The sequence below is a fragment of the Dioscorea cayenensis genome, chromosome 19, assembly GCF_009730915.1.
Source record: "Dioscorea cayenensis subsp. rotundata cultivar TDr96_F1 chromosome 19, TDr96_F1_v2_PseudoChromosome.rev07_lg8_w22 25.fasta, whole genome shotgun sequence".
In the NCBI taxonomy this organism is placed as follows: domain Eukaryota; kingdom Viridiplantae; phylum Streptophyta; class Magnoliopsida; order Dioscoreales; family Dioscoreaceae; genus Dioscorea; species Dioscorea cayenensis.
This window is the reverse complement of record NC_052489.1, coordinates 20,531,436-20,548,145: the sequence shown is the minus strand read 5'-3', so window position 1 is coordinate 20,548,145 and position 16,710 is coordinate 20,531,436. Positions and strand designations below refer to the sequence as shown.

At 34.5% G+C, this 16,710-nt stretch overlaps 1 protein-coding gene across 1 annotated transcript; it reads right to left on the bottom strand.

Moving 5' to 3' along the window:
- Positions 1 to 14,113: 14,113 nt before the first annotated feature.
- LOC120283798 lies at positions 14,114 to 16,192 on the bottom strand. Its single transcript, XM_039290538.1, has 2 exons — positions 15,580 to 16,192; positions 14,114 to 14,810 (listed from the first exon to the last, which is right to left on the bottom strand). Exon 1 carries the CDS (start codon positions 16,039 to 16,041, stop codon positions 15,655 to 15,657), a length of 387 nt encoding a protein of 128 aa, XP_039146472.1. The 5' UTR covers positions 16,042 to 16,192; the 3' UTR covers positions 14,114 to 14,810; positions 15,580 to 15,654.
- Positions 16,193 to 16,710: the final 518 nt, after the last annotated feature.

Genomic DNA, 16,710 nt, shown 5'->3' with positions numbered 1-16,710 from the left:
CTTACAATCTAGCTTATAGTCATAAGTCTTGCCCGTCAGTTCCTCTATCATGTCATTATGCTCCTCCTTACGAAAATAAGTATGCCTGTAAATTTCTTTGGATGAGGGTTATGGCTACAAGTCTAGCTGTAAGATGACCTTAAGGTGTTCTATCTGGCCTGTTTATTTATTGTTGATGTCAAGAGAGCTTTATCTTCTTCGTTATACCTCAACATTTCTTCTTTTGGATCTCTCTCCTCATTATAAATTGCTTGTGACCTGAAATCATCTTTTTCACACATCATCTTCGAAATAAACACCCTAATACATGCTAATTAAGTGTATAAAATAGTATGAAAACATTGTTAATTGTACACTTATTAGAGTTCCAGGCCTTTCTCTAGTAATCCAATCACTAAGATGCCTTAACCCATGATTTAGGGTATCAAGGAAATCATTAAGGATAGTGCTCAGAGGCATTCATTAAACATTCATGGGAGATTCATCAGTAATCAGGGACGGAGGAGTTTGTAGGACTTTTTTAGCTTTCCATTGCTTTCTTTGTCTTAATTGGAGAACTAAACTCAATGATGTTTGGATATAGGTAGAACTTAGGGTTTACCTTTTGATGACATTGGTCGTAGACATTCAATCTTGCATTGAGTTTTATATTGTAGTATCATGATTTTAAATTTAATTATGTGTTTTTCTTGTATGGAACTCTAACGGACAGGTTATGGGTGTCTAAATTATGCAAATATATAAGCATGCAAGTATGCACTTAATACTACAATGGGACCGTTATACCGCAAGTGTATGGGTCGTTAAGTAATACCTCATGGATGAACACGAGGGTTGTATTTCAATAGGAACGGCTAGAGGCTCCTATTATTTCCATTTCACTTAATCAATAGCCTAACTTTTATGCTCTTTCTTTAGTTCTACTTAAACAACACTATTAACCAATACAATTGGAGACGACGTTAAGCACACTTAGAATGAGTTGGGAGTATGTACTAAAGTTATGTTAATTATTAAGTATAATAGGTGTTAAGTGTCAATCGTATTCTAGGTTTGAATCAGGTGGATTCAAAGGCCTATTATCACAATAATCCATGACGACTAGGTCTAAATCACTAGGAACTTAAGATCGAATCTCTTCCACCCCAGCCTCCTATGTTTGCCTTAAGTACGGGAATCCCACAAGAAGAGACCAATCGACCCTAAGCCTAAGGGGCGATCAATCCCTAATCTAGAAGCCTAGCTATGCCTAACCTCTTAGAACATGCATAGATCTATCATGGCATGGGTGTCATCAATATGGGGCATATCCTTCTCATCCACATCAACATGTAATAATCAATTAAAAACATGCAATGATTATAAAAACTAGATATTAATCAATCAAGATTCATAAATAATAACAGAGGGACCTAGACATACAATTCCCCTCAAATTAGGTTCTTATGGATTATAACAAGTAAAGCATCAAAGCATAAGAATACCACAAGACCAAATAAAGAATAAATAAGCTTTTACTGTATTCCTAGACTAACTCTCTCCAATAGTTCTCTAAAGATAGGGATTCGAGGATCCCAAGGTTGTTCAATGACGTGTGTCACTCACGCCTTTCTGATGATGATATTTGAAGATGCCTATCACGCGTGGTCTTCTCCAATGATGCTCGTTGACGTACTCTTAAGAAATCTACCAAAATACATTGGAATAAGGAAACAACACCATCTCCCGCCACTCAAATCTCTAGAAATCCAGCCACCTAGCTTCTTCGGCAAAAAAGTCTCCTTGAATTTAGATAATACTGAGGTATTTATAGTAATCGCCTTCGCCACGGCCTCACCATGGGCGTTATGATGCCCGTTGTGAGTAAGTTGTTACTTGAGCTCCAAGTCGCGTGCTAGCACGGTCTTTGGGCATTATGCGTTTTGATAATGGCTGTTATGGACTTCACAATGGCCATTATGAGGCCGTTATGGCTTCTATGCTGCTCCCAATGAGCTCATACTGGCATGGCTTTATCACGGTAGTGGTGAGTGTAGACAACATGCGTTGTGTGTTGCCATAACGCTCGTTATGAGTCATGGTACAACCTTGATTCAGCAACTTGCTTCATTTTGCTTCAAAACATCCTCGAATTCGCTTCTTTCTTCCTAAAAGAGAAATAAAGGTCGTTGTGAACAAAAGATTGAAATTTCATCCTAATGAGATGCTAAACAAGTAAAAAATTTATGCTAGATGTAGTGTAAATGATATAGAAAATATGATCAGTGTAGCACTTATTGAATATTCCCACACTTAAACACTTGCTTGTCCTCAAGCAAATAAAACTGATGAAAATAGAATATATGATAAGTGCTTGATCTTAGGCAACTAAGTATGGAGTTTCAGTAGTACGGTGGAAACAATCAAACACCATGTAGCATGATTATTCCTCTATAAAGAGTAGTCTACTCTACGTCAAAAAATACTTTCCCAAGTGTTGGTCTCTTGGTTCACTATCTTATAGTATAGATTGTGTAAAGAAATTTTTCGAGGTCTTCTTTTGTCTTAGTCTTACACTTTTCATAATTAATAATTTTTTTATACATGATTACCCTTTTTCTCTCTTTTTTTCTAAATTTTATTTTTTTATATTCTCCCACACCAAGTAGCTTTTCACACTTCCCATGAGGTAGCCTTCTCTCCCACTAGGGCATACACTTTGTATCCGACTTGATGGGAGTGACTACGGACTACAAAGGATGTAGCTCTTTCTGCTGTGCATATATTGTAACTTAGAGCAATAAAGTAAGTATTGATCATACTCCCATTATAAAACCAACGTAGTCAGACCCGGCCAAGTCAGGAGTCGATGAGTTCGACCGGGTTGAACTGGGGTTGAACGGGGGTCAATAATAAGATATTAAAAAATATATTATAATAATTAATAATGATAAAAAATAATATAACTTATGTTTTAAAAATTAAAAAGAACAATTAATTAAATATGATATTAAAATTTTTATTTTATATATTTTCATTGATTTTTAAAGTATTTAAAATATAATTAAATTTAATATAAATTTTTAGTTTTATATACAATATTTTTTAAAAAAATATTAAAACCTAATTATCTCATACCACTCCACTCACCAAAGAAAAAATAAACACCTCTCTCTCTCTCTCCCTCCCTCCCTCCATACCTCCCTCCCTCTCTTTTGATGTCTCTGTCTGAGGACTCATCAAAGAAAGAAAAAAATCACTCTCTCTTGGGACTCACCAAAGAAAGAAAAAAAAAATCACTCCCTCGGGACTCACTCTCTCTCTCTCTCTCTATCTCTCATTTCTTCTCATCTCCACCGTGACACCATCTCTCATCTTCTCCTCCGGTTGCCCCTCATTTCTTGTCATGCCCGCCAACACTCGCCGCCACTCACCATCGCTCTCTTTAGCTTCTTTCTCACTTCTTCTTGCTATGATATTTTTTTAAAAAAATTTTAACTTCTTTTAACCTGTTTCCGAGTTAACCGGCCGGGTCACCAGTTTTTGGCCAGGTTATTTCACCACCGAGTCAAAGGAAGTAGCTGGACCTGCCTTATGGCCGGTTCCCAGTTTTTCAGGTCGAATAGGCCCGGTCGGTCCAGATTTGACAACATTGTATAAAACATCACTAACTAGACAAACATAATGTGCAAGGTAAGGTCAAGAGGGACACAAGGTAGGTTAAAGACTCGCAAAGTAGTCAACTGTTGAGCGGGAATGAAAGAATTGCTAATCTAGAATATCTTGCCCCTAGACCAAAGAAACTCCAACAAGTACAATGCTTTCAAAGATCAACACTAGCATGTGTATAAGATATAAGCACCACTAGAAAAAAATTTTGCGAGATAGATAGTATAGTAACAAAGTATAGCATAGTACGAAATTCTCAATAATCGTGCAAAGAAAAGCAAGCATGCCTCCCCACACTTAACGATGTACATTGTATGAAATATATAATGAAAAGAAATTAAAAGAATGTATGGTTACTAGTACTACCCTGATTTTCTAATTTAGCCAACTAGGGCGATGAAGTTATCCTTGTCCAAGCAACAAGTTGTGTGGGCCAGAAAAATACCCGATACCTCAAACCTTGATGAGACACAATTGGAGTAGTTAAACACAATGATAAATAAAACTATAAACTACTGTAAAAATGAAATCCACTAAGATCAGAAGGTACAAAAGCAGCAGGGTAAGTGTCTCTTACTGTAATAAAATGTAGAATGTACTAAAATATAAAAGTACAAAAGTGGTATATAAAATCAAAATGGTAGAAGTAGGCAAGGGAAGTGGAGGATTGGTGATGTCAGTAAAGCGAGAAAAGACTCTGGTGCAACTGGAGCTGTAATGGTGGGTGATGTAGGTACCAGAGTAATCGAGGGATCTTGCGTTGTTGTTAAAGTAGACCCTCGATCCTCACTTGACCCTTCTTGAGATGGGGCAAGCGCTCCTCAAGAGCTGATGGAGCTAATGAAGTCAGTGCGGTAATCGTTGTCGTTAGAGGAGCAACAGCAGCAACTGGAGCAGTAGTCGAGGGAGGATCAGCTGTAGCAGTGGTCTCTGGTAAGGACCCCTCATGTCCGAAGACTCAGAGTCAGAACAGTGGACCACTCGGGATTGCACTCCGTGGGGTATGTCCCACGACTCTATCATGTGCATTTCCTGGAGTGTGGTGACCCAGAGCGGCTGCATGCCTCCAACTTGCCATATATTTGAACAATGGTCGATCAAACCTAGGCCCCATGCAAGCCTGGTAATGTAGGGACCAAGAAATATGGTCGTCAGGTGGGAGTCTTGTGCTTGATGATGCAGCTGGAAAGTAAGGGCATAGGCGATGTGAATCAGCTCCCAAGCTACCATGCTCCATAAGAAGTACAAGTCACAAAGGTTTACTACCCCTGTGTTGTCTCCTCTACAAGCAACTTCCAAGATAGGATGGCGTAGAGGTACTTAAAAGCAGCACGTCCTAGGGCAGATGCCTTTGAAGTCCGGCAGACATATGTCTCGCGGCCTCGAAGTATTTGTGTCCAAACCTGATCAGTGCTCAGGTAGACCGACATGTCTATGTGGAGCTGAGAGTATGACTTGGTGTGAGTGTACTCCACGTCGACGAGCCTCATCAACACGGAGAAATCCGTGTATGACATCAGGTACTACACCCCGAACATTTAAAAGCTGATGGTCTCATGATGGGCGAGGCTGATGATCGTCCTATCCAGCTTGAACGAACTCATCACCTCTAGTGTCAGCTCCAGAAATTCAGCTCTCGAATACCGAAGAACTACTCCCATCCCTGTGCAAAAATCAAGTCATGTACCTCATCGGTGAGACCAATCATCTGCAGAGTCAGCAAATCGATGACCCGACCCTCAACAAATCTCTTATCAATGAGCCCCCTGTGGCGGGCTCTGTACTCGGGATCCTCGAACTGCTGAAGTGATGGCCGAGAAGACTATTCTTCTTCTTCTTCTTCTTCTTCTTCTTCTTCTTATTCTTATTCTTCTTCTTCTTCTCGGTCATTGCTTGGGGAACAGTAGTAGTTCTATTTTGACCCATAAACCTGCAATTCAGAAAGAATATAGAAAATTAATCAATAGAATATGGAAAATGCAATGCAGGATGAGACAACGGGTACATCACCGCCATTATATGACCATAACGGTCTCACAACGCTAGTTATCAGGGCCATGATGTATCTCTAGATTGTTACGACGGGTACACAATGGCCTGTTGTGTGACTCAGCAACTCTATTGTGCACTGTGTTAGGGCCACCACGGGCGCACAACGCCCGTAGTACACCTGTCTTGTCCTTGAGTGGAGTAACAACCAGTTGACAACGTGCCTCCTCCCGTTGCCAAGTGTTGCTGAGGTGAGATGAGCGGGAAAATTCTCATAACAACCTCACAACGGGTGGATAACGCCCATTATGGCTCATCTTTCCCCTATTTAGTGTTTGAACACAACGGTCATCACAACGGCCGTTGTTCATCGAGGAACGACATTTGTGATGCATGACTATGGTGATAAATTTCTATTCATTGGTCTATTTCGATGGAAATTTACATAAAAGCATTCACTAAGCATCCTTAAACAATTTCATGCCATTTAAACATTATAAAATTACAATTTAAAAGGTTTGTAAAGGTTCTTACAAAATCGGCCGAAAAGAGAAAGTTCTCCGCAGTGAGAATCGAGTGGATGTGGCTCTAAATTAGGCGGAAATAAACTCAAGCTCCTCAGAATCACTAGGCGAAGATCAAGAAAAGGTCTTTGGTGAAATGTCAGAGAAGGAAGTGAGTTTTGAGTGAGAAAGGCCAAGGGTCAGCCGTCAGCGACCCTATATCTCCTTGTAACGGGGTTAACAATGGCCAAACAATGGTTGTTGTTTATGCGTTCAGTCTATTAGAGGTACCAAGGCCGTTATAAGCCCGTTCTAGGGCCTTTGTCAATTTGGTTGGGGCTCAAAAATTTCCTAAGTGTTGGCAACGACCGTTCTAGGGCTCATTGTGCTCACTACGGCCTTACAACGAGCGTAGTAAACCCATACCAGCCCTCTGGAAAAACCAGGGTCATGGCACACTTTGTGGAACGCCCATTGTAATTTTATTTGATCTCTAAGATAATCATCTTGATGAAAATCTTTATATTTGATTTGTGTTGAATTCCAAAAAGATTTGCCTTCTTCATCCTTAATATATATTTTTGTTAAGTCATCTATAAGATTATCTATTAATGTTATGTCTGTTGAATTTATTAGACTTTTCATGTATAACATACTTCTTTGGATTGATATTTACTTATATTATCTATATAATTATCTATTACTGTTATGTTTGTTGATTCTATTAAATTTTCATGTATAACAAACTTCTATGGATTTATACTGATCTTCCAATGCTTTTTTCCAATTTTTTATTCTAGTCATTCTTTGTTGATGTTCTAAAGGATAAAATTCTTTTCTTGGTATCCATTTTGAAGTCCAAATCCAATTACCCTGATTGTCATATTTAACTTGTCTAACTTCTGCTGATGTTTCTACACTTTATTGACAAGCTCTTTTCATTACTACATAATCTCTAACTCCTATTAACCAAATAGCTCTTCTATATTTTATTTGCTCTATTACATTTGTATTTATGACACTTAAATATTTTCTTAAGGGTTTTAATTGTATATCTATTAATTCTAGATTCATTATGTAAAGTAGATCCATTTTACTCTTGGAGTTCTTCTATCATTATTCCTTTATTTTTATAATCTAGCATTCTTATACTAGTCCTACCATCAATATTTTCATTAAATTCTGCATTACTTGGTCTATTTGTTGATATAATTTCTATGGGTTTTATATTCCATTCATTTCCTTCTAATATTTATGAAGTATAGTGTTTTCCTTCTATTCATTTTAATCCTTGATTTTCTAAGAAAGATTTTACCTTTTTGGGTGTTAAGATATATTTTACCCTACAACTATTTGTTAATTGTCTTGTAAATGTTTTTGTTATTAGAAGATGTGCTGCATTTGGAATCATATTATACCCTTTAAAATTTACAACTATCTTTATATTTATAAAAAGTTTCTAGGGAGATTAAGAAGTTTTGGGTCATATATATTATTTCCGGATTATTATAATTCATATCTACTTCTATAGATTCGATAGTGGCTTTAGTTATGTTTTCAATTTGCCTTATATCTACTAAACTTACTAAAACTTTTGTTCCTAATCTTTTTCTTTTTAATCCTATTACTCCTAACATTATTAATCCTAGATTGATTAAAGTATATCCTGAGGATATCATTTTTTTGATATGATTCTTCTATAATTAAATCTAATACTATTTGTTTATCATCACTTGTACATCATATTTCTATTTCATCACAGTGTTCATATATTTTTGTTTTTAATTCAAATATTTCATATTTATATAATTCTTCTCCGGGAATTAATTCGATGTCTATATTCCTAGCCTTATCTTGTTGTTCTTCAATTGTATGTGTTAATTCTTTTCTTTTATGATGTTTACTAATTTGATTAGTATATCTAATATGATTTAAAAAAGAAAATCTTCTAATATTATCAATACTTTTTACTATAGTCATATGTTCTGTGTTTTTTTAGACATATTTTGTTTCTATTTCATCAAACTTTTTTATTTTCCATTTTTCTAATAGCTCTTTTTCTTCTTTGATTCATTTTTTGTGATTTTCATTTTTTCTGTTAAATAGTCTTCAACTTCATTAAATCATAAGTACTTTTGCTATGTGATTTTATCCTTTAAGTTATGTAAATTTGATTCTCTTTCTATAGAAAAATATCTTATTTTTACAAGTTCTATCTTGTAATATTCCGTAGCTTTAAATAAGTGCTTCATTTCTAGGAAATTTTAATCTATACACTGGTGGTTTTGCTAATTCTTCTTTAGTCCATATTTTGAAAGAATTTACTGGTTTTCTAATTTTTTGACCAAATCCTATTTGTATTTTTTTACTTGGGTACATAACTTTTCTATATCAATTTTGTGATTTTCTTTTTTTTTTTATATATTATCTTTTACATAATCTAAGTTGGAAAGTATTATTTCTAATTTTAATAACTGTGTTTTTATATTGTTTAATTTTTTAAGGATTAGATCTATTTTTGCATCCATAATGCACCTATTCTGCAAAAATTACCTCTATAATTTGAATTGCTAATTTTAAAACTTTTAATACCTTAGAAATTATTTTTTATTTGTTCTTAATATTTTCCATTTAAAGTAACACAAATTTTCCTGATGATAATTAGAATATTAATTAAAACAACAGAAATAATTAAACTACATACTAATTGCATGGTAAAGATAATTTCTACTACTTTAAGTATTAATTTATTAAATACTAAATTAACTACTACTTTGATTACTTTGGTTACTTCAATCATAAGCAATAAATATTTTTCAACTGCAAATAAAATTTACTAAATACTAAGGGGTTGTTTGGTTAGATGTAAGTAGGTGTGATGTAAAAAGTTTTACCTGTAAAACTTGCTTTTGGGTGTTTGGTTAGATGTAAAAGCTACTTTTACATGGAAAAAGTTTTACAAGAAACCCTCATTTTACAGCATTTTAACTCACAGCAACTTTTGCTGTGAGTTAAAATCCTGTAAAACAAAAATTTTACAGTCACCATCTCACACTCTCTACCACTGTTAAAAAACTCCACCACTGACAACGATCTCCACCACCGGCGACAGCCTCCGGCACCGACCGAAGAGTTACTCCACCACTGGCGACGAGCAGGTGAGCAAGATCTATCTTTCTGTCGCTCTCTCTCTAGATCAATAGATCTGGTTTCTCCCTCTTAAATGTTTTTGGTTGATCATAATGTGTGCAGATCTTGTGAGGAGAAAGAAAAAGAAGAGCTTGAAGAAACCTGTCAAGATCTCCTCACAGGTAATTGATCAAATCTCTTTTTCTGTCATCTCTTGATTTTTTTGTTGGATATATGGTTTAATTGAAAGAAAAAAAGAAGAGATTGTTGTGATTGTTGTTGCTCTTACTTGTTGATCCTTGGTCGAAAAAAAGAAAAAAAGAGATTGTTGTGATTGTTGTTGCTCTTACTTGTTGATCCTTGGTGAAAAAAAGAAGAAGAGATTGTTGTGATTGTTGTTGCTCTTAATTCTTGGATCTATGCATTGAGCTTTTTCTGGATATCCCACTAGTTAGTGTCTTTGATCTCATACATCTCTTATCTGTTCACAAAACAACCGGGTTGAAGAAACACTCGAAAGGCATAGAAGGTGATCGTAAAAAGTTAAAAGAGCAAAAATGACAATGTGTTAATGGACTCAACGATTGCACTACCATGTGGTTTTGAATGTTAGGATGGAGATTAATGTGATGTGCTCTTGTTCAAAGTTTGGGTCTTTACTTGGTCAACTCAACCCTTTCCAGTTTTGACCTTGGATATAATAATTCAATTTTGGCTGTTAATCAAGAAATGCTCCAGATTTTTGCAAAAAAATCTAAATAATTTTTATATTTCATTTATCTCTTTGAGTTATTTGTTTGAATTCTCTCTCTATATATATATATATATATATCACTCTATTGGTTCTAATTAATCCATAACCAAGGTTTTAATCATGCTTGAGGTTGCATATATATATATAAGTGTGAGGTGATGTAATAGAACAAGTTCTATTAAATTTAATATACCAAACTCATACAAGTTCTATTAAATTTAATATACCAAACTCATTAATATATACAAGATAATGATCTAATAGTAATGAATAATGATAAAAGGTTATGCTTTTCTTTCATTCTCAATAAATTTAAATGAAAAGAACTAAATATAATAATTTAAAAATTAATTATATTAAACAACCCGTCATTTGGATTCTCTTTTAGAGTGAACTTTTGAAAAATATTTATAATTATTTAATTATATAACAAAATAAGATAAAGATGAGTGTTGTAATAGTAATAAAAGCATTACTTTTTGCATTACTTTATCTGATAGGTATTATAGTATGGGTTTTTGGTATAATGATATTTTTTTCCCTATATTATGAACTTGTTTGATCTCAGTATTAATATTTTTTTCCCTCGTATTTTTTTGGTATATTAATATTTTTCCCTATATTGACTACCACAACATGATTTATAGATGGATACAAATTTTGAAGATGAATATGCTGCAGATTGCATCCGCAGATGTTTGTTAGTATTCTAGCTTTAATGTGGTATAGAGGAAGAAGACTTAATTTGCCATGGGAACCTTACTACAATAGGGATGAACAACGCACCAATTATATTTCAAGAATTATAAATAGTTCGATGCCGCTAGTATATCAATGCTAAGAATGAGGCGAGCATCATTTTTTGGACTATGTGATATATTAAAGACGAAAGGATTATTATTCAACACTTTACATGTAAGTGTTGAAGAGCAAATGGCCATGTTCCTTCATGTTGTTGGGCATAATGTGAGAAATAGAGTCGTTGGAATGAATTTTTTACGATCCGGAGAAACTATTAGCCGATATTTCCACCATGTGTTGCATGCTATCATACCACCTAACACCGCTACTAGCCCGATCATAGCACAAGATTCAAGATTCATGCCATATTTTAAGGTAAAAAATTTTTACAATTAATTATGAGTAAATTGGGTGGAAGAATTACTACGCCTACTAATTTTTCATTACTAAGTAGGACTGCATTGGAGCACTTGATGGCACACATATTCATGCCTCTGTTCCTAATGATATTGTGGCACGTTTTCGGGGGAGAAAACCTTATCCCACTCAAAATGTATTAGCTGCAGTTAATTTTGAATTACGATTTACATATGTGCTAGCTGGTTGGGAGGGCTCAGCTCATGATGCACTTGTCCTTCGGAATGCCTTGGAAAGAGAAGATGGGCTTATAGTGCCCGAAGGTATCATACCATTCTATAAAATTAAAATATTTAACCTATTACAATTATGTAATAACTAGTATTTTTTTTTTGTTATAGGGAAATATTACCTTGTTGATGCAGGGTATTCTACACGACCTGGTTTTATATCACCTTTTCGTGGTGTCCGATACCATCTTAAAGAATTTAGTGCACATTCTCCATCAAATAGCAAAGAATTGTTTAACTATAGGCATTCTTCTTTGCGTACGTCAGTAGAACGAGCTTTCAGAGCATTAAAAAACCGTTTCAAGATCTTGACGTCTAGGCCATTTTTTCCTTTTGAAACACAAATAGATATTGTGATCGCATGTTGCATTTTACATAATTATATTCTACAAGGAGGTAGTGATATGTACGTACCAAATCTTGAAGAGTGGGAACCTAATTCAAATGTGCGTGAAATAAGAACACAATCCCAAGTCCGTGAAGAAACAAGAGAATGGTTAGCAATACAAGAAACAATCATGAATGACATGTGGAGCAATAGATAAAACTAGCTTCTTATATTCTAGTGCTTTTTTTATAGAAAAAAAAATGTGTACCTTCATGCAATATTCCTTTTTTTCTTTTTGCATTATGTTTTGTAAGTTTTGATGTTTGCTTGTACAAGGCAAAAAGATGAATATGTTGTTGTTTGTGAGTGTCTTTGTCTTCATTGATTTTATTAAATATTAATATTTTTTTAAATAATTGCATTTATGCTAATTACTCATTATAGATGGAATCTCAAGATATGACACCGTAAAGCCATAACTTGGCTGGTAAGAAAGCATTAACTAATGTTCGATGGACTACAATGATGACATCTTTCATGCTAACATCTCTTGTTGAGCAAGCAAATCTTGGGCTTAAATCGATAAAGGGATTTAAGAATGTTGCTCTCAACGCAGCTTGCAAGAGTCGTAAGTGCGAGGTTCAACCTAGCTGTGAGTGACACACATGTCAACAATCGTCTTCGGCATGTAAGAAAAATATGGTTAATCATTAAGAAAATTAAGAGTTTAAGTGGTGTGTCGTGGGATGATGTGGAGAAAAAATAGTTATGGGAGAAGAGGAATACCAAATATATATACAAGTAAGTCATACATTGTGGTTAATGATTAATAGTTCATATTACATTTTGCACATTAACCCTAATTGTAGAATGCAATGTTTATTATACGAGCGCACCACGGAGAGGAGATTTATATCAATAAACCAATACACGATTATGATGAAATGGCTATTGTATGTGGGAATGATCAAAGCAACGGGGTCTTTTTGCAAGAACGAGGTTCTCAAAGCTCTAGGAGCCTAGGTGCACGCATGGATCAACCACCAACATCACCGGTAATTGATCTTGACAACCAAACCCAAGGATTTGATGATTTCGATGACTTTGCACCAAATGAAACTCCTACTAATGACACACAAACATCCGCCACTTCCACGGCAAAAAAAGGTAAAAAACGTGCGAAGCATGCTAATGCGGATGAAGAAATCATGCGAGATGTAAAGTTCGAACTAGGAAGAATTGCAAATGCGTTGGAGGCGGATAAGAGCAAATTTATTAGTAAAGAATTGCTTGATGAAATCATGACCTTAAGTGCTCACTATAGTGAATACGGCCTTGGACGAGCATATGACTATTTGCTCCAAAATCTCCCTTTAGCAAATAGATTTATGAATAAAACCCATTGTCTTCGGTGTATTTGGATGGATGACTTTCTTGATCGTTTGAGGGATGATCGCCGAGCATGAGTTAAATTGGGCAAATATTAGGTTGTGCTTTGTTTGTTGTTTGGACAATATTATGTTGTATTGTATTTTGTCATTTGGACAATTAATGTTGTATTTTATTTTGTTGTTTAGACAAGTAGTATATCATGTTGTATTTTATTTTGTTGAACTCATAGACCAATGTTGTATTTTGTTTTGTTGAACTCATGGACCAATGGTGTATTTTGTTTTGTTGAACTTATTATGATGCTAAATTTGGACTAATGTTGTATTTTTTAGGATGTTACATTTTGAATGAATGTTTAATGTGCAAAATGTAATATGAACTATTAGGGTTAATGGGCAAAATGTAATATTAGGGTTAATTGTAACCCCGATGGTGGGGTTAGCCATAACCCCGATGCCGGGGTTATATTTTTTTCTCATTTAAAATCTCTAGTAATAATATGATTATAAAAATAGTAATTTATGCTTTATTTAATTTGATATTATATTTTAAAATACCAATTGTTATTTAATTTAGATAGGACAATATATTTATGGCATATAATTAAATTGTATTATATTTTTTAAATTTAATAAATCACCACTAAATTAATTAAATTTTTTTTAATTAATCTTAATCGTAATTAATGCGAGTTAAATAATTAATAGTTTTTGAAGATAAAATTGAATCATAGTATATAATTAAAAAAATTTATGAATAATATTAAATAATTATAGTATATAAATATATGATAGGGGTAATCTTACCACTTCACTTACGTGGTAATTATACCTCACAACTTACATCAAACCAAACAAAGAAAAAGCAAATACAGCATTTCAAATTACAGCAAACCAAACAGATATGATGTAAGTTAAAATACAGTATTTTCACTTACACTATAATTTCACTTACATGTAAGTTAAAATACTGACAACCAAACAGCCCCTAAGTGCTAAATGCTAAATACTAAATTTGCAAAAATAAAACTTTATTAACTACTTTGTTGGAATTAAAATTCTACTAAATACTACTTGTACTGGAATCAGAATTTCAACAAATAGAGAAAGTAAAGACTTTTTTTAAGCAAACAAGATCCTCAACATGTAATACGACAGAAGATTTAACTCAGTTAACAACTTAAATTGATCCATCCTTATTGAAATTGTAAATTTTTTTTTAATTAATGTTTCACTATCTTGATATAAGAACAGTCCTGGCTATCTTAGGGACCAAGCATCAGGAATATCCATAATATGGAAACTATCAAAGATCGATCGTTTCAGTTTCAAGAGTTCAAACTTACCTCCACATTCTTTCCCCTAAACGAACCTCCTGTCCTCTGGCAGATACAATTGGTGATCTCCAGTTCATCTTACCTCTTCATACCAATCGGATAAGCTATTTTCCATATTAAAGACCAATTTAAGTCTTCTTTTTCAATGGATCAATAAAAGTCATATAACCAAGCTAAAGCTTACCATCTACATGTTGGGGACCTTGTTAAGGGTTTACCATTGCATGTAAAAAAGTATCTTTTTGTGAGGATTGAAACTGTACCTTTGATACCACTAGGGGGTTGTCGGGCCTTTGAACTTACTTTCAACTCCGGTGGTTGGCTCCGGTGATAGATTTTCGGGCTAGAGAATAAAGTGAAGTAAAGGTTAGTGTCGGAAGCGTAGAGAGATGAAAGAGTTATGACAAAGAGAAGATAGATTTATTTATCACAAAGCTTTGAATCTCACTCCCAATCAGGAGTGAGTCATTACAAACACAAGGTCTTTTTTATAGACAAGGAGGGGGCTTGGATAAGGCTCAAGATTAATTCGCAGAGAAATAACTAACTGGCCAATACCAATGATTGACATGATTGGGAGGACACATATTCTTCACTATCTACAACACTATCTACATTACTACTACAATGGCCCCTATGGATTTTTACATATATTACAAGCTTATCTACAGTGCCAATATGGCCTGCTACTACAGTTTTTCCCCGATTGCTACAGTTATATATCCACTATTTTTATAGTATTCATAAAAGTATGAAAATTAATCAATTTAATTAAACATTTAAGAATGAACATCTGTATATGGCTTGCTTGCTGAAATTCTATTTTATATTATATTGAATTGAGTATTTAATCGATATTAATTAACAAATCTAAAAATAATTACAAACAATATAGTATTAGAATTGCAACCAACACGATACAATATATTAATTTTCACAATTAATATTCACAAAAACTCAATCAAACACTAAACTAAAAATTTCAACACTGAAATTAAAAATAAATAAATAAATAAAAATATTTCCAACTAAATTCACAAAAATAAAATTTTCTCACACAATAAATATTTCAAACCAAAATTGAAGAAAAACAGAGAGGCATAGAAAACCACCGTCATCAGCATCACTAGATCAAGATAGCCGGTACGGATCCCAAGACGGCGATCGGCCTCATCAGAGCCGTCAGTTCACTTGGGGACGGTTACGATCAGCTTCCCGTTCTCATAGCGCGCGGTGGCGAGACCTGGCAAGGCGGAGTCCGGCAGGCGGCACCGCCACCGATCGAACTCGAGATCATCGTAGCCTGCCTCGGGATCGGCACCGGCGGCGTCCCTGATCACCACTTTGGTGAAACCCGGGAGGATCTCGATGGCGTGGGCTTGGACCTCGTGCCACGCCTTCTCCGTCGCTGCCGTGAACCGGAGGTTCGTCGTCTCCTCTTCGATCGCCACGTCGGCGCCCCGTCGCAGCGGCAACTCCAGCATCTTGCTGAAGATGCGCGGTAGACGTCGGAGCTTGTTTTGCGGCTCGGCACCACCTCTGGCAACAGTGGGAAGCAGTGGGTGCACCCTCATCGCTCAGGCAACTCGCAAGAACCACAAAGAAGACGGCGAAGTGGAGGATTAATGCGATTGAAACTTTGATTTGGGGAAAAAGTGGGGAACGAATCTAAAACCCTAATCTTGAAGAGATATAATGATTGAGTGATGAATTTTGAGAATTTTAGGCACTGAGGTCTGTATATACATACATATATGTAAATATATATTGTATATGTACTGATTGTTTTCTAAATAGATATCTTTATCTTTTAATATAAATTTTTAAAATATTATAATAATAATAATAATAATAATAAATAAAACTGGATTTTAATATATATATATATATATATTTATAAAGACGAAACGATGTAAAAGGAACATATAGGTAAAAAAGTGCATTAGTTACAGTGGCTTAATAAATCTCTAAGAATTTACTATACGGAACTGGCTAATATACAGGATAATAAAAGATTGTACTTGCACTCATAGGGATTTCAATGAGCAAAGTTTTGGTATGGTCCTATAGTATATGCAGTGATTTTTTAAAAATAGAAACCTTTTATCTTTTAATTATAGATTTGAAAAAATATAAAAATAATAATAAATAAAAAGAAACTAGGTTTTATTATATATATATATATATATATATATCTTTGTAATGTTGAATTAATTTATGCAAATGATAAAAATTTTGAGTAT

Bases quoted from the DNA above. Each gene is read 5' to 3' on its own strand.
- LOC120283798 (XM_039290538.1), bottom strand. From the start codon at position 16,041: ATGAGGGTGCACCCACTGCTTCCCACTGTTGCCAGAGGTGGTGCCGAG.